The sequence below is a fragment of the Phragmites australis genome, chromosome 22, assembly GCF_958298935.1.
Source record: "Phragmites australis chromosome 22, lpPhrAust1.1, whole genome shotgun sequence".
Lineage (NCBI taxonomy): Eukaryota > Viridiplantae > Streptophyta > Magnoliopsida > Poales > Poaceae > Phragmites > Phragmites australis.
This window is the reverse complement of record NC_084942.1, coordinates 18,462,498-18,488,799: the sequence shown is the minus strand read 5'-3', so window position 1 is coordinate 18,488,799 and position 26,302 is coordinate 18,462,498. Positions and strand designations below refer to the sequence as shown.

At 42.0% G+C, this 26,302-nt stretch overlaps 2 protein-coding genes and 1 pseudogene across 4 annotated transcripts; 1 reads left to right on the top strand and 2 right to left on the bottom strand.

Moving 5' to 3' along the window:
- Window positions 1-2,088: 2,088 nt before the first annotated feature.
- Window positions 2,089-7,398, bottom strand: LOC133905506 (respiratory burst oxidase homolog protein B-like). Of its 2 annotated transcripts, none has more exons than XM_062347315.1 (10): window positions 7,128-7,398; window positions 5,453-5,945; window positions 5,182-5,341; window positions 4,947-4,995; window positions 4,704-4,817; window positions 4,164-4,595; window positions 3,672-4,058; window positions 3,484-3,582; window positions 3,264-3,379; window positions 2,089-3,170 (listed from the first exon to the last, which is right to left on the bottom strand). In XM_062347315.1, exons 2-10 carry the CDS (start codon window positions 5,928-5,930, stop codon window positions 2,366-2,368), a joined length of 2,640 nt encoding a protein of 879 aa, XP_062203299.1. In that variant the 5' UTR covers window positions 5,931-5,945; window positions 7,128-7,398; the 3' UTR covers window positions 2,089-2,365. The 2 variants fall into 2 exon arrangements, with proteins under 2 accessions (XP_062203299.1, XP_062203298.1); XM_062347314.1 differs by having other exon boundaries at window positions 2,090-3,170; window positions 5,453-5,950; window positions 7,128-7,394.
- An 11,370-nt stretch (window positions 7,399-18,768) lies between these two features.
- Window positions 18,769-21,265, bottom strand: LOC133904841 (riboflavin synthase). 2 transcript variants are annotated; one of them, XM_062346431.1, is made up of 2 exons: window positions 20,262-21,264; window positions 18,769-19,054 (listed from the first exon to the last, which is right to left on the bottom strand). In XM_062346431.1, exon 1 carries the CDS (start codon window positions 21,163-21,165, stop codon window positions 20,290-20,292), a length of 876 nt encoding a protein of 291 aa, XP_062202415.1. In that variant the 5' UTR covers window positions 21,166-21,264; the 3' UTR covers window positions 18,769-19,054; window positions 20,262-20,289. The 2 variants fall into 2 exon arrangements, with proteins under 2 accessions (XP_062202415.1, XP_062202416.1); XM_062346432.1 differs by lacking the exon at window positions 18,769-19,054 and adding an exon at window positions 19,077-20,082 and having other exon boundaries at window positions 20,262-21,265.
- Window positions 21,266-21,336: 71 nt separating this feature from the next.
- LOC133904842 (tryptophan--tRNA ligase, cytoplasmic-like) lies at window positions 21,337-24,806 on the top strand (annotated as a pseudogene).
- The last annotated feature ends 1,496 nt before the right edge of the window (window positions 24,807-26,302 follow it).

Below are 26,302 nucleotides of genomic sequence, written 5' to 3'. Positions count from 1 at the left end.
AGCGCATGAGGAAGGCAGCGGAGAAGCGCGCCACGACTGAAGCTCGCGAGGATGAGAGGGAAAGGAAGCGGGAGAGGGCCCGTCGCGCTAAGACTTCGGGCCCCGATGCTCTGAGGAAGGGCAAATATCCCAGGTGCACTTAGTAGAGACCATCTTTTGTAACCCGGACTATTTTCATTCCCTAAGGCATGTTAAATTTAGCAGCGGCACGCTATTAAGTTAGTCGTTAGGCGTACCGTACATACCAATATTTATTGTCGTCATATCTTTATATGTAACCCGGACTATTTTAATTCCCTAAGGCATGTTAAGTTTAGCAGCGGCACGCTATTAAGTTAGTCGTTAGGCGTACCGTACATACCAATATTTATTGTCGTCATCTCTTTATGGTTAGTGTCCATTCACACACCGATAAAAAATCTCATATCAAATGTAAGGTTTATCAGCGTATGTAACATCTATGCTAGGTTATATGATAACTATTCTTCACAACTATTAATATTCGATAAATTAGAATTTGTATCCTCCCAACGTTAATTCACTAGAAAATTACCTTGCAGAATTCTTTCCAACAAGATTTAATATTAATATGAAATGATAAAAAATACATATAAATGGAGCATTAAAAAGGCTTAATATTAATATGAGAACCAAGGTTTTGTGCATGTTAAATTATTTTTATTCAAATTGAATTAAAAAGATAATATCACATGAAATGATAAAAATGTATATAAATAGAGTATTACAAAAGAATTCACTTTTTCACCAAATAACATAGTGTTGAAAATATTTTTATAAATTAGTACATCACATGAGAAGAATATTAGTGAATTTTATAGATTTTTGAGAATTTATTTGAGGCATTAAATATTGCTAGTGTTTATAAAAGTTAACTTATTTAGTGAATTTTAATTAAATATTGGCTCAGGTTTTTTGATCAAACCAATTAAAATAAGTTGCTAGTGATCTCTAGTTTGCTTATGAAAACGTTTAGAATTTTTTTTTGACTATTTTTGTACTCCCAAGAAAATCATGAGTTAAATAAAAAAACTTGCATTTTTATGCCTTCTTAGCTTCTACTGTAGATTCCTAACTTCTCGGGGCACGCACGGCAGAGGCGTATTCGGCACTGAGATGTCTAATACGGTACTGTTCACCATATTTGACATCTCAGGTGCCGAAAATAGTGAGACCGGCCTTTTTCGGTGATTGAGGTATCGAAATTGGATTTTTGGATTTTAAGGTGTCGAATACAGATGCTAGATTTATAAACACACCAATTTATTATCTATTTTAGCAAATACGTCTACGTATGTTGTCTATTTTTACATTTTTACCAAAACACAACATGTATATGGTACAAGCATAGCCCTTGCAGCTACACAATTTCTGGCTCCTGAAAACTGAACAACTCACGTGATAAACTAGGGAGAATCAGCTACACTAAAAGACATGTACACAGCTAATGTCATAAACTGCTGTAGGTGAAAACAGAAGTAAAGGGTTCACCACTGGACGCAAGAACCACTTTGTAGGTGAAAAAATCAACATGGAGTGACTGTATCAAGTTCCTACAGGTTTGCATTCTTCAAAGTGAAGGCAGCTGATACATCTAGTAACATTTGCATGAGAAATTCCACCACAGCTATATGATGATCCACCTCATTTTCCTCACACCGCTGAACCAGTTTTTGTCCACCGGGGCAGCTGTCGTAAGGAAGGGGTGATACTGTGAACAAGAAAAGCAATTTCAGAGGCTTTAAGAGCCCATATTTGGACAATGCGAATTGGCATTTAGGTATATACAAGGGATGCATGTTGTAGCACATTCTGTATGGCTGCAAATTGTTCCGGAGAAAAGCAAAAAAGAAATCGCACGGCCAATAAAACAAGCTATGTTTACTATCTATAAACCTATAAAATGTACAAGTAATGGTAAATCTGATCGAATTACATAATCTACTCAAATTGATCAAACTCATCGTGTAAAGTTGAACCATATTTCTTCTTCCAAAACTACATTTAATCTCCTATTCAATCTTCCATTATTTATCTTTTATATTTTCACATATGTAAAACATATGTACAGTTACTAGTTTCGTACAAGTGGTCAGCAACATGACTACCAAAAAAGTCACAAATGAGCAATTCTATTTTTTTGTGCCTATCCATTTCAAAAGGGAAAAAACAAAAAACAAATGGTGCTTGTTGTTACACATATATATGTATGTAGAGCTTTGTCCTACCCTAAAACCACGCTACCAATCCAAGTGAACTCACGCATCATGTTGTACGTGTGTTACATCTATGTTGTGATGGAGTCGAGCTCATCATGGGTCGCCATGGAATGGAAACCTCGTCGATCTCAGAAGTTCTCCTTGTGGAAGACGAACTTGGTGGTGGTCTTGTGCGAGAAGTCCTGCGACAGCCGCCGCAGCTCCGGCGTCACCTTCTGGTCGCCGCAGTAGAAGACGCCCACGCGCTGGCCCTGGTGGTTGCAGGCGACGCGCTTGAACACGTCCCGCCAGTTGGGGCGCGCGAAGTGGGTGCGCACGCGCGTGCCGGAGACGAGGTCGACGCCGCTCTTGGCGTGGTGCAGCGCCTGCAGCATCACCAGCAGCGCCGACCGCGCGTCCCCCTCCTCGTACACGCTAGTGCAGTGGTTGTGCAGCTCGACGACGTCCCCGCGCGCGTCCCGCTCCGCCACCTCGTTCATCACGCCGCGGAACCACTCGAAGGAGCCTTCCTCCCGCGTGCACCAGTAGAAGTACACCCGCCGCGTCATGAACGCGTCCCTCCTCGTCGGCGACGACGACGGCGCAGGGGCGGCCTCGGCGTCGGAGATGTTGTTGAGGACGTCCTTGACGATGCTGATGAGCGGGGTGGCGCCGATGCCGAGGCCGATGAGGAGGAGCACGTCGTACTTGCGGTAGTCCTGCGCCGGCGCGCCGTAGGGCCCGTCGATCAGCAGCTTCGGGAGCTTGCCGGCGCTCTGCGGCGGCGCCATGGGCGACGTGAAGTCCGCCCGCAGGAGGCCGCTCTGCCCCACGGCCGGGGGCCGGCACACCTGCGAGAAGAGGGCCCTGAAGCTGGTCGTCCAGTCGCCACGGCACCTGATGTGCATGCTGAGGTAGTCGTCGCCGGGCGCCGAGGTGATGGTGAAAGGGTGCCTGCCACAAATTAAATTAAACAACAATTCATCATCCATGGCGCCGAGGTGAAAGGCCTGGCAATTGCGGTGGCGCAAATGGAGGCCGGCTTACCACTCGAACGGCGAGACCTCGCCGCAGTTGACGTAGATGTACTGCCCGCTCTTGTACCTGAACCCGTGCGGCTTGCTCATGTGGATGGCAATGACATTCCCGGGGTACACCGCAACCTGCACATTTTCAGATTTTTTTCAGAATTCATCCAAGAAAGGCAGAATTCAGTATAACGGCGCACCGAAATCACACAGCAAAGAAGCTGTGATGAGATCTTTACCTTCTCAATCCTCACGGTGGTGAGGCCATGAGACCTCAGTGCCCGCAGAAGGCGCTCGCCGGCGTACAAAAGGATGGGGATGGCAAGGTACATCCATGTCTGAAATTTGTCCAAGAACATCCATGCGATCAGAAAATTAAATTGCGCCTCGTCGAAACCACACTCGATCGGATAAGTTTTCGCCTCACCGTCTGCTTGTACCATGTCCGGTTGATGTAGAGGCACACGCCGTGGACAACGAAGGCGATGTAGACGACGACGAATAGGTGGTGCGAGTACCAGAACATGTTGAACCCGCTGAGCCGCCGCAGCGGGTTGCCCTCGCTGAGCTTGCTGCGCCGGAACCACGGGTGCGCCAGCGTGTAGGCGACGGCCATCAGCACCACCATGATCACGCCGGTGATCCCCTCCACGCCCTTCACGAACCACCAGTAGTTGGGGATCCGACGCTGCCCGAAGTACTGCTTCATCGGCTCGTACGCCGCGTTGCTGGCGTGCAGCAGCCGCGGGAAGTCGCACGTCAGGTGCGTCACCACGTGCAGTGCCACACCGACCACCACACCGCCCGCGACGACCTGGTCGATCGCCGGCGATCACCGGAGAGAATTGATCAGCGTCATGCCATCCTTGGAAGAGCAATGTTGCTCAGTACCATAGCCATGATCACAAGCTGAGTGTACCTTGTGGAAGTTGATGTTGTCATTGAAGGGTACGACCGTGCCGAGCTTGGTCTTGGACCGGAGCCAGGTGATGGTGTTCCGGCACACCGGGAGGAGGATGACGGCCATGTTGAACTTGGTGGTCTCGGCGCCGCCCTTGGCGACGCAGACGCAGTACCCCATGACGTCGAACGTCGGGTGGCGCCGGTAGGCGATGAACTTCCAGGCGAAGAGGCCGGCGTTGATGGCTAGCCACAGCGCCATGACCCAGACGCGCTTCCAGTTGTCCTCCATGAAGTAGCACATGCCCCTGGCGCAGCGGTGAAGCGGGTTCTGGTTCGGCGCCGGCGCCAGCTTCTGACTGATCAGCTGGCTGATGTTGGAGCTGCGCGTCACCAGCTTGGTTGACGCCTGGGATGGAGGCTGCAACAGCAGCGACTCCAGGTTTGCAATCTGTTTCAGAGGCCAATTTGAGATGAACAATGTCGGTGTGCCGAAGAATTTGCCGGTATTGTCGTGTTGGGCTAATGCAGCCAATTTGGGAGTGGGGAGAGTGCGAACCTCGATGTAGCCAAGGTTGCGGGGATCCAGCTCCTCCATGATCAATGCGGTGTACTCGTCGACGCGCTCCAGGATCTTGGACAGCTTGTTCGCGGACGCTGTCAGAGTGAGGACCTGGCAGTGCAAGACATTCAGAAAACATTCAGATTTCAGGTTCTTCTTGGCTGAAGAAAGAAGGTCGTAATGGACTAAATTAAGGCAAATAATGTGATGAAATGCTTTATTCCATTAATCCATCCTTACCTCTTTGAGCTCCTCTTCAGTGATCTGACCATCTGCATTCTTGTCAACCCTGTAACAAGTTCAGAGTACCAAGCAAGGTCAGACATCAACCGATTTCAAATTTCCAAAAAGCCGTATCCAAGTCTCTCCCATACTAGCATTGCAAGGCTCAATTTCGAACTGGAACATTTTCAGACGGTTTAATTTGAACGCACTTTATACTAGATTTGGACTTGGGATTCAGTTGAACACATACATGTCAAAGAATGTTTGAAGCTTGGCATCAAAGCCTGGATCAGACAGCTGCTCCCAGAACTCGCGGGCCTGATCCTTGGTCAGCACCTGAGCTGTGATCCCCCTTCGCCGTGCAAGGGCGTCGAAGATCTGCGCCGCGAACTCCTCGGACCCAACCATTCCTACACCATTAGGTGCAGAAACAAATTTCAGAACAAGCTCAGTCACTGCCTGAAATCCAGACGGGGGTTTTGACCAAATGGTTCAGAGTTTGAGTGAAATGCAGAGCTCACCGATGCACTGGCCGAACCGTGACCGGAGGAGGAAGCCGTCGACGGCCAGCCGCTCGAACCGCTTCTCCACCTCGGGCCAGCCCTGCGTCACCGCGGCCTGGTTCAGGAACTGGAGCCCCCTGAGCGCGCTCGCGGCGCCGGTCGTGCTCCTGTCCAGCCGGCGCCGGTCGCCGTGGAGCAGCGCCGACAGAGGCGTGGCGCGCTTCGCCGACGTGATGCGCCTCAGCTCGGCCTGCGCGGCCCTCAGCTTTGACGACAGCCCGCCGGGGCTGGGCGCCGCCGCTCGTTCCAGGAGCGTCACCTCCTGCACGCTCCGGACGGCGACGGCGTCGTCGCCGCCCACGTCGAGCGTGACCTCGACGTACTCGTTCTCCTCCTTGAACCGCGTGCTCCGCCGGCTCGCGCTCTTGCCGTCCGCGGCCGGGCTCTTCAACGCGGGCAGTGGCCCGGCGCCGCCGTTCTCGGCCTGGCCCGACATGCCCACCTGGATTTCCTGCACTGCATTGCCACGGCTAGAAGCATCAGCGCAGGCCAAGAACTCAAGATCAAGAAGCTTGATAACAATTTAGCATGACAAGATCCAGCAACCAGCAAGTGAACAGTGCATGCAATCCTTCCTCTCCCTTTCCGATGTTCGAGAGAAATTCTACTATTTACCATCAAATAATCATCGATTCTATAATTTATCATCGAATCTATAATTTATCATCGAATAAATTTCGTTTACTTTTATAAAATCGAATAAATGGTTCGGTTACTTATCTGCCATCGGCTCGTCTGATTTTTTAAGAATTTCGATGCTAACCTTTTTATAAACAGTACCCGAGAGCTAAAAAAGTCAAAAAAATATATGTCGATTTTTTGCACGCTCTATAATTCATAATCAACCTATTTTAACTATATTCAACTAAAAATATTGTATAGAATTCAAACTAAAATTTCTCAAAATACGGTACTTTTGTAATACTGTACATTACAAAGAACTCACTTTTTCACCGCGGGAGATAATTTTAGAAATTATTACATCATATTAGAGGAATATTAGTAAATTTTCTCAGATTTTTTTATATTTTTATGAGGCTTAAAAATTGCAAGAAATTACAAAAGTAGCATATTTTGAAGAATTTTAGTTTGAATTTTACATATTATTTTTAGTGAATACAGTTAAAATGGGTTGATTATGAATTATAGAGCGTGCACAAAAATCAACATTTTTTTTGACTTTTTTTAGCTCTCGGGTACTGTTCATGCATATAAGGAACACAGTGGAAAAATAAATATTTTTTTTTTGATATTTATTCGATGGTATAGAAGTAAACAGAATTTATTCGATGGCGAATTGTAAAATTGGTGGTTACCGAATCGTAGAATTATGTTCAAATAGCAAAAAGACGAGGTGCGAGTAAAATCTCTGATGTTATTGTCAAAGAGAATAGCAAGTGACATCACATTCACATACTCCAGGTCCTTGCTAATTTCCACCATGAATGGAGCAGGTTGTCAAAACAAGCTCAAACCCTTGGGCCACTCTCACTCAAACATGGAAAATCTACACACTTTCTGATGGCTAGTTGACAGAACCACTGCTCCAAAGCTGAACTTAAAAGCAGTAAAATTACTCCAGTGAAGAGTACTCACTACTCAGAAAGCAAAATGTGAGTAATATATCTCTCACCTTGAGAATCCTTGAGCACTTCTCCCACTCTCTCTACAAAGCTGCCAAGAATGTGGTCCAAATCTGAACTCACTCCAGGAACACAATGGAAGAATGAATGGAATGTTGCGAGTCTGAGAGCCAAGAAACCAAGAATGTGCAGGATATATAGATGAGCAGGGGAGGCTAGTAGGATTTGGTGGGGAAACAGGAAACGGTAGCAGGACTAAGGTATGTCCTACCAAGATGATCTTTTTTAGTGTTCAGAAAGAAACAAACATAGATTTTATGGGTTGGGTAGGGTGAGAGGTAGGTACGAGTCAAAGGGACAGCAAAGCAAGGCAGAGCAGGATGGAGGCGCCAATACAGAGGGCGCCCGTAAGGTTTGGCTGCAATCCGGCAGGCGGCAGCTGGGCTTGGGGGCCTTCAAAACCAGCGAACCTCTGCCTGTTTTAGAACTGGACGAGTTCCCTGACTTCAACGTCGCCGTGGGGATACGATGAATTGGGGTCCTTCTGTTCTGCACATAACATAAGATAAGATATGCTGAATTTTTCTTGTGCGTGTTATTTTTATGAGATAATTATTAAGAAATCACTACTCCTGGTGTTATTATAAGTTTACTAAAAAAATTAAAAAAAATTATTAAAATTATCATTCGAATGACATCTTTAAAAAAATAAAAAATCAATAAGGTATTTGCAAATGCCCTATTTTTATTGTTTGGAAGTTTTTGTCCCCTCCAATGCGCAGGAGAACTGTAAGGCGTTTTATTAACATAAAAAAGTTAAAGACTGCGGTTAAATAAACACAACACGAGACGCGCTGAGACATTTGTGAGACGCGCCGCGCTTGCAGTCAAACAGAGAAAACCGGAAGGCTCCCAGCTGAGCTGACTATAGATATCCTGGAAAGTCTGAAGCAGTGACATCTATTCATCCTTATTATTATGGAGCTGTTAACTTCGGGGGCGTTTGGTAGGATCTACATCTTAGATTTTTTAGCTGATCATATATAGCTTAAAAAATTCAAAATTTGGAATTGTGAATGAGTTGAGAGTATTTGGTTGAGTAATTTGGTTTTTAATTTGGAAAAAAAATAAATATTTAAATCATTTTATTTTATTATACAAACTCTAAATTCAGTATGGATCTTAGATCTGGAGCTACGCCACACGGGCCCTTTATCTCCGAGCTCCAACTCAGGTCACAAGTTTATATATTAAGGTAGAGTGATTTAAACATATATTTTTAGTCTAAAATAAAAATAAGATGACTCATCCAAATACTTCTAATGTATTTATAGTTTTAGCTTTATAATTTTTTAAAGCTAAAAAATGGAGTTAGAGGTCTGCTTAACAAGTCTTCCTGTTACTTTACAATAGAAGCTCGATATAAACAATACGTCATGTTTAGATAGGTTATGCCTTTAGAGCTTCTAGCTAGTTAAAGAAATGATTGTATTAGTTGAATTTTGGTTGTTGATTTTTTACAATAAATTTTTAGCTTCTTAGCACATTACAAGCCAGAAAAATTCCTCTCAACTTGCTTCCAACTTCTAGTTCATTTCAGCTAGAGCCGCTTTCTTAGTTAGTCAGAAGTTAGGAGAAAACCAACTCTTTAAATAGCTTCTGTTTTTTTTTGAAAAAAACTAAAAAAAACCCTTCAAAAGGGTCATAGTTACGGCTTGTAAAACAGTGCCTATAGAGATAGTCAATATAGTCGATCACTCATCAAGCACACGTATAAGATTGATCTCCTTACTAAAAGCACTCCTTATAAGATCTCATCTGTGCTTAAATGTTTGTATTATTTTTTAATTAAACATAGGTGCCTAAGTAGGAGTCGATGCTTAATAAAGAAACTAATATATCCCACGGGATGAGAAAAAATAGTTTCACTTTACATGCCCTTTTATATCGAGGCGATGTAATTTTTTTTCTCATGTCTAGTTATACACAAGTTAGATTTGGCAAAGACGTGCAACCACATATGCCCTTTCGCTCCTCCAGGGAGAGGTGATCCAAACCAACTACAAGCTTTCCGTTTTGAATCCTACTGGGCAAATATGCCTGGCTTCCTAGACACGGTGCAACAAGCATGGAATCAGCCAGTTCATGTTTCGGATGCCGTCCTTCGCGTGCCTGTTAAACTGAACAGGACTGCAAAGGCCATCAAAATTTGGACGCGGCGCACAATTGGCAATGTCCGGCTCCGTCTGCAATTGGCGCAAGAAAACAGGGGCTGACAGAGGAGGAAAGAGATTTGAGAAAGTTCCTCAAGAAAAGAGCGGTTGGTTTATCAGCTATAGAAAAAAAAAGTAGAGCCAGGCAGCACTCCAGGTTGACTTGGATTCAGAAAGCAGAAGTTAATACAATTTTTTTTAGATCCGAGCAAATGCAAAAAGAAGAAAGCACTTTATACAATTTCTACAAACAGAAACAGGCACCGTAGTGACACAACAACAAAAGGAGGCTGAACTGCAGAGGCATTTTATTGGCCATCTTGGCTCAAGTGTGGGGAGGGAGTTAGGTCTAAATTGGGCAAACCTGGGATACCAGCCTGCGGATCTCTCTGACCTTGAATAACCCTTTGAAGAACAAGAGATCCGTGACACCATAATGGAAATGCCTTTCGAAAAGTCCCAGGGTCCAGATGGCTACATTGGCCTTTTTTATAAAAAAATGCTGGGAAATCATTAAACAGGAACTGATGACGGCAATCAAGGACTTCTCCTGTTTAAGATGAGATAAGCTACACTTGGTGAACAACGCCAACATTGTATTACTATCAAAGAAGGCAGAGGCATCTCAGGTAGGTGATTATAGGGCCGATCAGCCCGATCAATAGCCTATCCAAAATGATAACAAAATTGGTTTCAAACAGGCTTGACCCACGGTTGGAAGAGCTAGTATCCAAGAGTCAAGAGTGCTTTTGTGAAAAAACGATGCATACACGATAATTTCTTGTACATCCAGAATGTTATCAAGGAACTACAGAGGGCAAAGCACCCGACACTTTTCATAAAGCTCGACATGTCAAGGGCTTTGACTCGGTAAATTGAGCCTACTTAATTGAAGTCCTACGGGAGCTCGACTTTGGCTAAAGATGGAGACTGGATTACCACCCTCCTGGCTACTTCATCCTCCCGAGTCTTGCTCAATGGGATTCCAGGGGCACCATTCAATCATGCGCGAGGACTAAGACAAGGGGATCCGTTATCATCCATGCTGTTCATCCTGGCTATTGATCCACTACAACGAATTATTTTTCTTGCGGCCCAGCATAACATTTTAAAGTTGGTTCTGCCAAGATCAGCAAGCCTCCTGTGCTCGTTGTATGCGGATGGTGCAGCTATCTTCGCAAACCCAGTTCAAGTAGAGTTGCATGCTATTCATGAGATCCTCAAGGTTTTTGGAAAAATGCTTTGGCCTGGTCACAAACCTTCACAAAACAGAGATCTTCCCAATTCTGTGTCAATAAATGGATTTGGATCAAGTATTGATAGATTTCCCAGGCAAAGTCAGTGTTTTCCCTTGCAAATATTTGGGACTACCCCTTCACACTAGAAAGCTCCAATGTGTTGATGTCCAAACTCTATTAGACAAGCTTGGCAACAGGTTGACGGGGTGGAAAGGAAAATTCCTAACGCTAGCAGGCCGTGAAACTCTGGTAAAATCGGTCTTATCCTCTCAAGCGACATACCACCTAACAGTGTTCCCATTACAGAAATGGTTAACCAAAAGGATTGACCACATACGACGAGGTTTTCTTTGGAAGGGTGAAGAACTAGAAAAGGTAAGCGGAGGACACTGTCTCATCAATTGGGGCATTTCTGATCTCCAGAAATTCGCACGAGCAATGCGTCTCGCACGAGCAATGCATCTAAGATGGCTATGGTTCAGATGGAAGGACAAAAACAAACCTTGGAAGTGCCAAGCTATAACATGTGACCAGGGAGACCTTGATCTCTTCAATGCATCATCAATTATTACAATTGGCAATGGGGAAAACATCCTTTTGGATCTTTGAGCTGGGTACATGGGCAAGCACCCAAAAGCATCGCACCAGTGCTCTATGCTAAAACCAGAAGAAAGAACTGCATGGTCAGCAAAGCACTACCAAACCATAACTGGATAAGAAGTCTTGGACAGATAGCAACACAAGAGGAACTCTACCAGCTCGTCCGGCTGTGGGAAGAAACACATGGCCAAACCATCACACAACAACTGACTGATACAATCTAATGGCGCTGGACCAGTGCTATTGGGTGGTAGAAAGCAATGAAGAAGGACACTAAGCCCTTAAGGAAACAATTCAATGGCTTGGTTATATACTTTTGATGGAATATATGGAAAGAAAGAAATCAGCGTACGTTTTATGGAGAGTGCCTTCCAGCTTTTCAGGTAGATTTCAAGATTAAGGAGGACGTCGATCAATATCGGAGAGCATTCCTAATCCAATAGTTCAGCTTCGGTGCTTTGATTGTCTTTTTGTTGTAGGTAGATGGTGACCTATGCTTTAGGTGGCCCTTGCCTTTGTTATAAGTCGTGCAGTATCCTCTCGGTCACATGAGCCATCTTATATGCTGGATAACTCGTTTGTCCTCTTCTTCTTTAATAAAATCATAAAAACTCCTATCGTGATTTTTAAAAAAATATGCAAGCGACCGTCTATACCGTCTTACCATCAAAATATCTTGGATACTCACAATGAGGCTCCCACTTCATATTTTACTTATCACATCTGCATGAAGAGAATAATGTGATAATCTTAAAAGAAGAGTAAAATGCACCATATATCCTCAAATTGTCAAGCTATGTTTTAGATCCACAAACTCTCAAACTGCAGATTTAGATTATTAATATTGTTAAGTCATGCATCCCAGGTCCATAACACTTCACGTCCCCCTCTGGTGTAGATGTGGCATGCCACCTAGGCACCTGCGTGGTGTCCAAAAATTTTGAAATTAGAAAAATAGAAAAAAATCAGGAAAAATAAAAATATATATCAGAAAAATTAGGAAAAAATAGTAAAAACAGATTTTTTTTAAAATCAGAAATAATAGAAAACTCAGAAAGATTAGAAAAAAAATCATATTTTTTCTAAAAAATCAGGAATAATAGAAAAAATTAGGAAAATGACAAAAAATCAGAAAAAAAAATTAGGACACATGAATATATCACATTCTACGAAGAATAAAAATTTAAATAATATGTAGGACGTGTTGTATGTGGTCTTGTGACATATTGCGCTATATTGCCAGTTAGTAATAGATATGCTAGAAATTCCTGATTTTTATCTACAATATTAAATAATGCAATACGTCATATTCTATAACATATTTTACTTTTAGGAAGGAACCAATAAGTGAGTCTATTACTAACTGAAAGTATAGCGTAATATGTCATTAGACCACATGCAATATGTCCTACAAACTCTTTAAATTTTTATTCTTTCTAGCATACATATCTGAATTATTTAATGTTGTACATACTTAAAAATCAGGAATTTCTAGCATGCCTATTACTAATTAACAGTATAGTATAATATGTCACTAGACCACATGCAACATGTCCTATATACTCTTTAAATTTTTATTCTTTCTAGCATGTAACATATTCATGTGTCTAGATTTTTTTTCTAATTTTTCTAATTTTTTATTTTTCTATTATTTTTTTAAAAAATTCTGATTTTTCCTATTATTTCTGATCTTTTCTATTATTTATGATCTTTTCTATTATTTCTGATTTTTTTTTAAAAACTGTTTTTATTTTTCCTGATTTTCCTGATTGTTTCTAATTTTTTCTATCTTTTCTGATTTTAAAATTTTTGGCACACCACGTCTGCACCAGAGGAGACGTGAAGGGTTATAGACCTAGGATGCATGACTTAATAATATTAATAGTTTAAATCTGTAGTTTTAGAGTTTGTGAACCTAAATGATACAGTTTGACAAGTTTGAGAACATCTGATGTATTTTACTCTTAAAATAATTATAAGGTATGAAAAGTAGGTGATTGTGTCCACATGATGGGAAAGCCACAGTATATATTCTTCAATAGGATTTAGTATGAAATATCTCAATTTCTTTGGAAACTTCTTCACTTAAAAGAATGTCTGAAATTCAATCTACGCTGTTGAAAGATGAATCAAGCCATATTTTTTTCCCAATACAAACAGCTTGGTCGAGCGCACTTTAACCAGTTTGATTTTTTTTGTGTGCCAGCTACTGACTAGCTGCATCATACTACGTGCAAGTGTCTTGCATGGTCGTTGAGCACTACAGTGGCTGGGCTAAAAAAACCGAGCAGAGCAGAGGCAGAGCGGCGGCGGCGTGGTAGGTTGAAGCCCCAAACCAGCAGCTGCGTCTCCTGTTTTCGAGTGCCGCCCAGTCGTCCACCCTGAGAATGCCAACGCCACGGTTTTGTTCTGCTCCTTGTTTTCGTTCCACAACCAGCTAGAGAGAGAGAGAGAGCAGCGACACTCACTCTCTATTCTGTTGATGAGTTCATCGCCTCTGCATAAAGAGGCAGTGATAATTTTTTAATTATGTGGAAGGGATAAATTAATCGGATGCTACAGGTGCAAGATGTCTTTGTTGTTGTTCAGCACTAGCCATCTTGGTCCATCATTTGACGAAGGTCCCAGTCCCTGACGATGAACAAATAAAAAAATAACTGAGCTAGTTGGTTAAAAGTGTGGATATATATCTAATCATCTAAATTTGAGTCCTCTTGATGCCAATTTGGGTCTTATTTTTTCTTTAAAAAAGTTGCTAGCTCCTCCTAGGTTGATCTAGTTTTTTTTAAAATACCGAGGGCTAGTGACGGAGCTTACTAACAATTAAAGAGGGGCCTAACTATGGAGATGAAATATCGCTTTGAAAAACTAAGCTTTAAGCATGCAAAATCATGGATTTGTGAGGCCAAGATTACTGATTTTTTAGCCTTGTATGTAGAACAAGCAATTAGTTTCTATTAGTCCTGAACCTGTGCGCCTATACAAGCTAACAATACTCAAGGGCATACGAATTTGTAGAAAATTAAAATTATGTTTAGGATTTGTTTTTTGCTAAAGTAGGTTGACTTTCTTTAGAATTAACCTTTTTACACTTTGCAAATATATTTAATTTTTATTCTTGAATGGTGGAAACATACTTTCTCCTACTACAACTATATAGGAAATTACTTTTTCTAAGTAGCAAATAGATGTATAAAATGATTAGGTATTGGAGGAGATATTAGACATGTCGCAACTGCATAAACAAAGTGTTAATATTTACATTTCTTTTTTATAGTGTTTAGCCCCTTTTACACTTTGAATCTTCAACCCAATGCACATTTTCCCATAGTTTTTAGTTCCCAAGATAAACAGAAGTTTTAGTTATAAATTATTATATAATTTTTAGTATTTTTAATTAATGTGGGAATTTCTAGTTTTATCTCTTGACTTAATTTAGCAAAGGTCATATTAAACATCATAATTGTGGATCTCCCGTCTACCGTTTCCTTAAGCCGCCAAGTGTATTAGTCTTGGTTATTTATCTTTAATTTTCCTTCTATATTTTATCCCTTGTCTCCCAAGTTCTTACTACCCGAATAGGATTAATTCCTCTTGCTTGTCTCCATGCTCCACAAATGAATTCAGATCGGTGAAGGCGATCCGAGGGGACTGGCATCCAGGAAAGATAAAATAAAATCTACGTTATTAATAATTTAATTTCACCTCTTATGTATCATTAGTCCTAAACATATACACCATCTAAACTTAGATATGTTAAAGTATGTGCTTGGATTTTGGAGCTCTAGCTTCGCCCAGAGTCCGGATTATGTATGGAACACTGTATTTTCTATGTTGCATCACATATTCAGTTATGGAAACTGGATTGCACCTTTGCTATACCGAGAACGTTATTAGATCTTCGATTATGGAAACCAGACTCCACCTTTGTTACACTGTGAACGTTATTAGATCTTCGATTATGGAAACCGGACTACACCTTTGTTACATTGAGAACGTTATTAAAAGTCTAGTATGATCCATCGGTTACAGTTTGTTAAGCATCATCCAAATTAACGGCTTGATGTTTTGCTTTTTTATGGGATTTTCTAGTTTGTCTATTTTTTTCTTAGCGCTTTAACTGAAAGACGCTTTTCGTGGTATATGCTTTTCGACGGGCACTCGTTAAGTAGAAAATTCAGCGTCCAATATTCGAGTTGTAGTGACTGTGTTCGGCAGTCTACGATGATGTATGGATGGAACACACGCAGGTACGGCGCGTAACACGCTTACGACCCAGTCTATTGAAGGAATGTCAACTTCACCCGGAAAATCAATTACTCCAATTTGGTGATGCAGGAGATGTAAACAACCTAGATTATGGCCCAAGTTGGAGTAGTAAATTTAAAATCAGCTGTAAACACTGCTCTTGAGTGCGAAAACGAATAGCCGCTACATTGTCGTTTGTCAGTGGGCGTTTCTTCTGCTCATGATTAAACAACATGATATGTTGTCGGTAATGTACAGTGCAATGCAGGGGAAACGAAGCATGCACAGAAGTGCAAGTGCCTTTTTATTGTCTGCATTTGGGCCATTTCTATATACGAAGAAGCCACCAAAATTAAACTCAAGAATAGTTGAATTGGACGAGTTCAGAAGAAAATACACTCATCAGATGGTCCGATGTTTAGAAAGAATAACTCACTGGATGGTACAGTGCTCAGCAAAGTATTTGACTTAGAGAAAAAAAAAGTAAAGACCTCATCAGATGGTCCTGTGCTCTGATAGGAGCCCTGGGCATTTTATAGGGAACCTCGTTGTCTTAGCAGGTAGCATTGTTAGAATGTGCGACAGGTCAAGGCTATATGATCAAGGAGGCCGACTAGAAAATGAGGTGAATATGCGGTTCTAAAAATTCTAGCAAGATTTAACCGATTTTAATACGGAAATAAAAATGATCAGTTATAACACATATAAAACCTCAAAAACTATGTCTCAACAAAATGATCAAATCTAAGTCTATGTCAAAGTTCGCAACCTAGGGTTACATGCAAGCAATTTTAATTATAGGAATGTAAATTTCACAAAGTAAATAAGTATAAGTAGACAAATCACAAAGGAGATACTAATTTTTTTACCGTGGTCTTGGAGACTTGCTGGTCTCCTCTAATCCACGTTGAGGTGGGTTTGAGCCTTTAACCGCTCCTCTCTCAAGTCATCAATTCTCACACCAAGATGGACTTGACTTTTGGGTCAGATTAATCCAATGAACCACTCACTACCTCGATTTCACTAGTGTTGCACTTTACCACTCCAGCAAAGCGTGTACAAAGCCTCTCACAATCATATCGGGCCTTCTCACAAGCTTCTTTCAGAAGATCACCAGATCACACTACCAACACGTCATCTATGTGTTGGCAAATACCAAGAGTAACAAGCCAAGACGAACTTGATTCTCACCAAGTTCCTAAAGTTCAATCCCGAATGTAAATGCACTTGATTCTTACCTCACAACCCTCTTTATATGCAACATATGCACAAATATGTGAGGAAGACTTTACTTAGCTCAATGATGCTCAATGGGGGCAAGAGTACTTCTCCAAATCGCTGGACAAGAGATATATATAGGTTACACCACTAAAACTAGCCGTTATACCTTAGATGACCCAAACCTCTATATTTGATGGTCAGATCATAGTACACAACCCAGTCAAACTGTCACTCAAGCCAACGTCTATAAAACTAGCTATTACAACCTTTTTCAGGACTCCAGTGGTCAGACCGTCAACCGTTCCAGAGAAGTGAAAGTTCTTTGCTAGCTCCAATAGTTAGACCAACAACCTCTCTAGAAAAATAAAGGTTCTCTATCAACTCCAGCTATCAAACTGGCAATCTTGGCGGTCATATCGCAACTCCCAGATCAGCACAGCTGACACTTAAAGAAACGGCGATAACTTTTGAATCCGATATCCGATTTTGGTGATCTTAGACTCTACAGAAAACTTATTCAGAGAGCTACATATCCTAACTTATTGCTTGAACTCAAACATATTGTATCAAACATAGAAACACAGTCTAAAGATCCATCACAAGGAAAACAACATGAATCTCAATCGTCTGCAAAACAAAAGTGCAAACTAATGGTTCCATGCAACGAAGGGTTAAAGCATTCACTATGATAACTTGAAAAACATATTTGCAAACTTAGTGACATGCCACACAGAGTAGGAAAATGAACTTAAGCTATTTGCAAAATACATTTGTAAACTATAGCATCCGACAAAAGAGAGTATGCACATGCAAGATTAAGCTTATCAACACATAGTGAGACTCAAGCAATCATCTAGATCACTCTTAATAGTACGATATTTAACCTATCAATTCAGTTATTTTTCTTCTCTAATCACCAATGACTAGCAAAAGAAAATACCCTATATTTTATACATTTGCCTCGAGCCATCACGTCGGACTTGACGAATACATCATCCGAGTCTTGACGCTTCCCGTAGCCCTTCTAGACTTGTCATCAACTCTTCACTTGAGCTTGATGATGATGTTCATCTTTGCTTCGCATGCACCAAGCGTGAAAGATTTCTCTTTTCACATCATCTTCATCCGATTCACCACCAACAAATGAACCGCAAGCATCAAGTACATAAGTTGTCCACTAAGCTTGTCTTGATCTTGTTCTTATAACTTAGCATATTTAATATCTCAATTCAATATTTGCCTTTATATGGTATATAACCCACCCCAACTCACTCTCAAGCACATATCATATATGTTAGTCCATAAAAGCTCAATTGGCAATCCTATACCTTTAACCACTTAATCTCCACAATTGACTTAGCCTTCACACTTATCGTGAAATTTCTTCGAGCCCACCCTCGATCTCCGAGGTATCTTTTCTCTTACACTTCTTTTTCATCACATGAGCATCACCTAAAGCTCAATGACTTCGATGCATCTCTTTTGATCTCATGGTATTCCTCGATGAATCCATACTGAATCCTCTATGCATCACCTATAGAATAACCTATTAACAATTCTCGACATAATTGTTAGTCCATATATATTATCATTAATTACCAAACCCACACTTAGAGGACTAGATGCACCTTCAGAGACCGGCTTATGGGGCTACAATCGATTTGTGTAAGTTTGTCATGAGGCCCGTTGCATCCCTGAAAAGGCTTAGGATCTGCGCTAGGGTTGAGACTTCTTGGCGCTATGGAGAAATGAAGATCATCATGTCATCTGTATATAGTGAGATTTGTGTTATTGGAGTGTGCCCCCTAAGCGACTCAGGAGGCCCACGTCAACAGCGAGTTCGAGGAGGCGTTGTAGGGGGGGGGGGTTGATATCCAAAACAAAAAGTAGTGAAAAGTGGGCCCCTATCGAAGACCCCGTCCATGACGGATTGACGCGTTAGGGATTCCATTTAGAATGACCCTTGTAGAGGATGTGGTGAGTAGTAGCGCGATCCAATCCCTCCATCAGGCCAGGAAGCCACAGTGTGAGGAGGTAGTCTCAGCGTGAATCAAATGCTTTAGCAATATTAAGCTTCAGGTGTAGGGTTGGTGTCCCGTTCTGGTGGAAATGCCTTGCCGTGTTTGACTGCCATGAAATCAGTTTGATGAATGCACTTTGCCTCATTCTCTCGTTACTTCCAACAAGGAATGATAATTCAGGGCTCAATGGCTCATGAACCATTCAACAGAGGGAAGGTACACATGGAATCCGATGTTGCAATGCTGCTGACGCAGCAGCAAGCAACAGTGAGCGATTCACCGAACATTATAACAAAAAATATCATGTTTAAAACTTGCATAACAAGTTGCGCAAAGGCTGTCTTTGTCTAGAACAAGTTGCGCAAAGCCTGTCTTCGTCACCCTCGCAGGACCCAAACCAAGCCACCAGCACATGCATCCAAGACTGTCTTCCTCCCTGCACAGCAGAAGCAGAAATCCAGTCGGTTAGATAAGAGAAGATGCATACAATCCATCTATCAACTAAGTTAATCCTAACAAAGGAGAGGAAGCCAGCCAGCTCTACTTGTAGCGGTTATCAGCCTACAATATATTAAACCTGATAACATTGTGTACATGCTCAACCATGCATGATCATCAATACTGACACAGACATAAACTACTTCCCAGTGTGCCTCTACAGTACCAGATATTTCCAATGTCACATCTGCCGCTTTGTGTAGCTTACATGGCAATACGAATGAGCAATACACACAAACACTAGATATGCATCAACTAAAATTTAGGTTGCTGCATATTGAGTTCATAGAACAAAGCTTTCTTTCTTAGTTGATAAGAAAATGAAAGGCACAATCTGAGTCTTCCTCTACCCTAAAATGTCAAGCATTGATCACACACAAACTTGAAACTTAAATTGGCGCTACTTTGCGTAGTTGTCCAGAAGATGCTAAACTCGTAGGCTGATCTACTAAAACAATCTAATCGAGATAAGACACTGCATTACTCACGTGTCACTCAAACCAAGCTGCACTCTCAGTGAGCAAGCAAAACGCTATCTATAAAATCAAAATAATAAGACTGCCACGGAAATGAATTGATCAAAGATACACATCCATTATCCATTGAAACCTACTGCATTCAAGAATACTTAAACCGGGCACACCATGGTATTCCTGGGCGCATGAAGCTGTTCTGTCATTAATTGGTCTGGCAACTGTTTGCCGGGCAATCCTTTTTCTATTTCGAACCAAGGATTTCTGGGCGATTTAGAGAGTGCACAAAAACATTTGTTTTGACAATGTGAATTATCATAATTCACAGTAGTTTAAAACTTGTTAGTCAGAGCTGCAGCATCCTTTTCCCAGGCAGTAAAGTTTAACAAGCTGAAAAATGCCTTCAGAAGCAGGTGCAGCCTTCCGACTTCTTCAGTTCTGATCATTCGAGTGGTACATCAGTTGATTGGCAGGAGTTTTACTTCTAGCTACACTGACACACACACAAAGAAAGAAAAACTTCTTTCTTGTCAGATATGCTGCAACCATTATATCTATAATCCTATAGCTTCTCTCGATTAAGGAAAGAACTTATGAGTAATTGTAATTCCATGGACAGTTACAAATATAACTTCACCCATAGTCTTGATGAACATAAGCCTGCAGTAATACCTGTAGAATGACGAGCAATTTCACCAGCTCAGGAATCCACCTTCGACATAGCCTCGACCCTCCCGGCGAGGAGCTTCTCAACGTACTTCCCCAGTATGTCCGCCTCGAGGTTCACCTTGTCGTCAACCTTCTTCGTCGGCAGCACGATGTTGTCCTGCGTGTACCGCACGAGCATGAAGTCAAACCACCCGCCCTGGTCGTCGACGTTGACGACGGTGAGGCTGGTGCCGTCGACGGCGACGAAGCCCTTGGGCACGAGCAGCCTGAGGATCTCCGGCGGCGCGCGCACGGTGACCCAGAGCGAGTCGCCGTCGGGCCGGAACGCGGCGATCTCGCCCGTGCCGTCGACGTGGCCCTGCACGAAGTGGCCCCCCATGCGGGACGCCGGCGTGAGAGCTCGCTCCAGGTTGACCCCGTCGCCCGGGGCGCGGCTGCCGAGCGACGTCCGGCGGAGGGTCTCCGGCGCGACGCCGAAGGTGAGCGTGGAGGCGGCCGGGTCGATGGCCGCAACGGTGAGGCAGGTACCGTCCACAGCGACGCTGTCCCCGAGCTGCGTGCCCGCAAGGAGGTTCTTGGACTCGACCTCAAGGTCAAGGCCGGGAGCGTCGCCGCCGCCGCCCCCGGACGGCACAAGCGGCGGGCCGAGGCGGCGCACGCGGCCAACCTCCTCGACGATGCCGGTGAACAGTGACCTTACGGGGATGTGCGAGGATGCGGAGAGGCTCTTCGGGACGGGGGAGAGGGAGAAGCGCGGCGGCGGGAGGCGGAGGCGCGCGGAGGTCGCCCCATGGGAGGCGAAGGGGAGCGTAGCGGGGCCCGAGGGCGAGGGTAAGAGGCCGCCGCAGCGGAGGAGCAGGTATGAGCGGTGGCCGACAGCGGCCGCGGCGGGCGGTGGCGGCGCCATGGCGAGAGATTCCTGCGGCGGCTGGCGCTCAGGATGGGGTTGGTTGGTCGCCCACTAGTAAACGTAAATGAAAAACGATACGTATTGCCAGTGCAAGTCGCGTATTTTCGTACGACGTGAAAGCGGCTTTCTAGTCGGGTTCGGAGCCGCGAGACCCGAGACTCGCACACACACCACGACAGAAACGCCCTCGCCTCTCGCTGTCCTCTGGGCCCCACACTTCAGCCAGAGACAGACCCACCCGAGCGGCTCCAATCCACTTCCCGCGCCGCCGGCGAGAGAGCAAGGGAGATCTGCCCGTGGCCATGGCGGCGGCGGCGGAGCAGGGGGTCGACGTGAAGGAGGAGGGGGAGGAGGAGCAGGTGGTGAACCCGTGGGCGGTGTCGGCGGGGAAGGGCGGCATCGACTACGACAAGCTGGTGGACCAGTTCGGCTGCCAGCGCAGGGATTTGAACGAGATTCTGAACCTGTACGAGAGGAGGGAGAAGTTCTACCTGTACACGGGGAGGGGGCCCTCGTCCGAGTCGCTGCACCTCGGCCACCCATCCCTTTCATGTTCGCCAAGTAAGCGTTGCTCCCAATCTTTGTCTCTAGTCTCTCTGTTACTCTCTTGATTCAATGTGTTACATAATTGGGAAATGCTGTGGCAATCAGTGATATTTTCACTAGAACAATCCACTTTGGATCCGACAATTATTGTGAAAGTTTTTATTCATTTACCACTAGATGGATCCAATGAGAATTATCCGTATTTGATTTTGAAATGTTCTTTGTGGGATAAAATAGCAGATGTGTTGCATAGTCTTTGCAATGAAAGCTGTCCTGGAATATTTCATTTGAACATGCTCAAGGAAAGGAAATCTGGGATGTTAGAACATTCTTTAAACCCTTGAGTAGTTACTGAGATTATTTAGCTTATCAATCTCAGAAACAGTAAGACATTAATATGATGTATTCCATGATGCTGTCTATTTTCTCCATGTGGCATCTGCACTAAAAAGCTATGTATTCTTTGATAAATCTCATATATAGTTTCAGTTCTTATTTTGTGAGTAACCATGGATAATTTTGATTAACCATCAGGATCTTTCTTCTGATATTTGCAGGATGCTTTCAAGGTGCCTCTAGTGATACAGCTAACTGGCAACGAGAAGTTCTTGTGGAAGAACTTGACTGTTGAGGAAAGTAAAAGGCTTTCACGTGAAAATGCAAAAGACATAATAGCATGTGAATTCGATGTTGAAAGAACTTTCATTTTCTCAGATTTCAGTTTCGCTGGAGGGTAAGTTTGGTCTTCTTAATCCTCATTAATGTTTAACAATTTTACTGATTTTTTGTTTATTGTGTCACTGAGCAAGTGAAGTGCATGCTGTTAATCTTAGCTTTGTTTATTCTATGAAAAACTAATAACCCTCTGTCCTTTTCTTGCAGCGCCTTTTATGAAAACATGGTTAAAGTTGCCAGATGTGTGACATATAATAAGGTTAGAGCTGTTCAATTAAGAACAATGTTTTGAACACTAGAGAGCTTGATTACTTACCTTCATGCATTATCCTTGACTAATATTTTTTACTCTTGCATGACAGGCTGTAGGGATATTTGGATTCAGTCCTGAGGATCACATAGGAAAGGTTAGTTTTCCTCCTGTGCAGGCAGTTCCATCATTCCCTTCTTTGTTTCCCCATCTCTTCGCTGGCAATGACCAACTGCGGTGCCTTATCCCATGTGCAATAGACCAGGTACAAGCATATCTTTGGTATGATGATCTTGATGGTACAACATGGTTGTATATCTACTTGCTAGCATACTTGTAATATCTGGCAGCACAAACTTTGGACTTAGTGTCTTTCAAGTTCTTGGTTGTTTCAAGCACTAAATTTGAATTGTCCCACAGATATATGCAAAATATGGATACATTTATTCATTAAAATGTTATGATGAAAACATATATGATATTTTCATTAAAGATACCGAAATGTTGGTGCATGTGCTTGTTTTGTTTTGCAAGTTTGAGTTGCTTATTTGATTCATTTTATATTTACGCAGGATCCTTACTTTAGGATGACTCGTGATGTTGCTCCAAGAATTGGTTATCAGAAACCATCACTAGTCGAATCAAGATTTTTCCCTGCTCTTCAGGTACGTTTTCTTTCTTCTTTGGAAGAGCATGTATTTAGAACTGTATAAGCTCAGCGCCTGTTTGACTGCTTCTAGCTAATTTTAACTTGCTTGGCAATTTTTTTTAACTTTTTAGGGTACTTTATGTGACCTGCTTTATTTCCTTTAGACAGGGGGAAAACACAAAAATGTCGGCCAGTGACCCGAATTCCGCGATATATGTGACAGATATTCCTGAAGAAATAATGACAAAGGTTTGTCCTGCAGTTTCTTTTTGAACTGGAAAAAACACTTACCCAACAATTACATGTTTTGGGTTTGGCTATTTAAATTCCTGTGAAATGATTATTGGATTGACCCAAGCATTGCAATGTAGGCCTTTCTTGATGCACTTATAATTTATCTTCACCGTTTTCCAGGTGAATAGATACACCGTCTCAGGTGGCCAGGACTCGGTAGAGCTCCATAGAAAACTTGGAGCCAACCTTGATGTAAGCCCTTTTTTACCTGTTATTTTTGTGCACGTGTTAATGAATACCAAACTAGTGCAGACAACAAAGTTTTTTCCTTCTCTAATAGCCTGAACTATTTACCATTTGAAGTCCTAACATGCTCAAGATTGTGAGATATTTTCATTTGTATAATCTACTTGGAATATTCCTGTTAATTGCTGTACTTTTCTTAAGTAACACAAAGTCAATTGGTGACTTCTCATTGTGGCGTTCAGGTGGATGTCCCAATCAAGTACCTAAACTTCTTCCTTGAAGATGATGATGAGCTCGAGAGCATAAAGAAGGTATTATTACAAATTGTGCTACATACAATTAATTAAGATGATACATCCCCTTTTCTTATTGGAAAACTAAGTTCTACTTATAATTCTGATACTCAACACCAGGAGTACAAGGAAGGTAGGATGCTGACCGGTGAAGTGAAGCAAAAACTTGTAACAGTCCTATCTGAGCTGGTTGCTAGACATGAAAGAACTCGAGCTCAGGTGACTGAGGACGTAATTCATTAGACCTGTTGTTGGACTGTATTCTGAAGGACTATAAGTAGGCACAATTGAGTTCGCATCTTGATTACTATTTTACCTGTTGTGCCCATACATACACCGCAATTCTTTCATAGTATTTTGCACATAGATGCACTCAAGCTCATACACGAACACCCTTAGGCAAACATTCTGAAGACATATGCTGAATTGAACACTTGTAACATCTGTCCCATGTTCATTAATACCAGTTTCCTGCATTGCTTTAACAATTCTTTGTTTGTGCAGATGGTTGATATGTTCATGTCACTATTTCAGTGAGGCCTCTTCCTAATATGTTTGGCTGAGCATCATGAGAAGAATGGACATTTTTGTTCTCTGGAAGAATTTGTAGAATTATGAGATCAGGTTACCTGAGTTACGTGATATTATTTTTCTGGGTTAATGTGAACCTGGTACCATTCTGTGTGGTGGTCGCTTGATTTCGTAAAGTTAATACAACATGATTTCAAATTAAAGTTTATTTCAAGCATGCCCTATCGATATAAAATCCGAGCGTTCCATTTCTATCAAGTTTGAAAATTTCACACCTAAAGAGATCTTGAATCGAGAAAGTGGCTTTTTCTATCAGAAAATGAATTTGAAGCAGTTAGACACCTGAATGAAAATACAAAGGAAACCGAGCTTCTGGTTTCTTAATTGATGATACTTTGTCTGGTCACAAGAGTGTCGTTTAGTCAACACATTTGAACTTTTATCATCATTATATTTTTTGAATATTTTTATTGAACTTTTGAAAATGGTATAGTTTGATTTGTCTTGAAAAACAGTTTTGTAATATTACAACTTGGTTATGATCTACATATATTTTGTATTAATAATTAATGGTCAAAGTAATGGTGACCATATCGATATCTAAAATTAAAATGATAATCTTTTTCTGATTGGATATAGTGTAATTTAACACTCGTCGGTTGCCCTAACATAACAATGTACTTCATCTGTCCTAAAATGTGGGGTGTATTAGGATTTGAAAATGTCCTTGAAAGTATACTTTGATTATTAATTTATTTTATAATATATTATCAATTGCTATAAAATCAATATCGTATAAAATATCTATAAAATACAGATCTATTGGTACAACTTTTGTATATTAAAACATGCATATAATTTGATTAATTATTAATTAAAATTTACAAAGTTTGATTTTTTAAAATCCTAATGCACCCTATATTTTAGGAAGGAAGTAGTATAATGATGAGATTTTTGTTAACCAGCATGGGCCCGTGTCATTATGGTGCTATTTGGTTGGGTGGCTAAGCCCCTAACCAGGATTGCTAGGTGCAAGATCATGTATTTGGTTTTCTGTATAGCCCTTGTAGCCAGGCCTAGGCAATACATAAGGCACCCTATAACGAGGCCTGCTAGGCACCAAAAATTTTTGTCGATAAGGAGCTAGGCCTTGCACATGCGACTTGGCCTGTGCAGGTGGCCCAAGTTGTGCAAGGCTAGGGATGAAAATCGTCGGAAACAATCAGAAGAAGCCTTCACCACTTTCATTTTCACATTTTTTTTCTTAGAAGCGAAATCGAAAACGATAGTACCGGAAATGAATATGCCATCGGAATTATGGGAAAGTCGGAAGCGGACGGAAAAGTGTCGGTATTGACCGGGAATCGATAATTCAGAACAGTGTGCATGATAAATTATATTCAAGTGTTTAATGCAAATGATAAATTCATACATGATATATAGGATTGACATCTCATGATTTACATTAAGACTCGACTTACTATACTACGAGAATACATTCAAATATTAGTAGAACTGTTTCAACGACATATAATCAATATAATAGTATATGTCTAACATAAATGACAAGATTATATATAGTATAGAGACAGAGACAATGTGAGAAGGTGAGTGAGATGTTGGGTGGTCGGTAAAAGAAGCGGTAAAAATAGTCAGAAAGGGTAGAAAAGTAAAAACGATTGGAAACGATCGGAAATTGCTCAAACCATT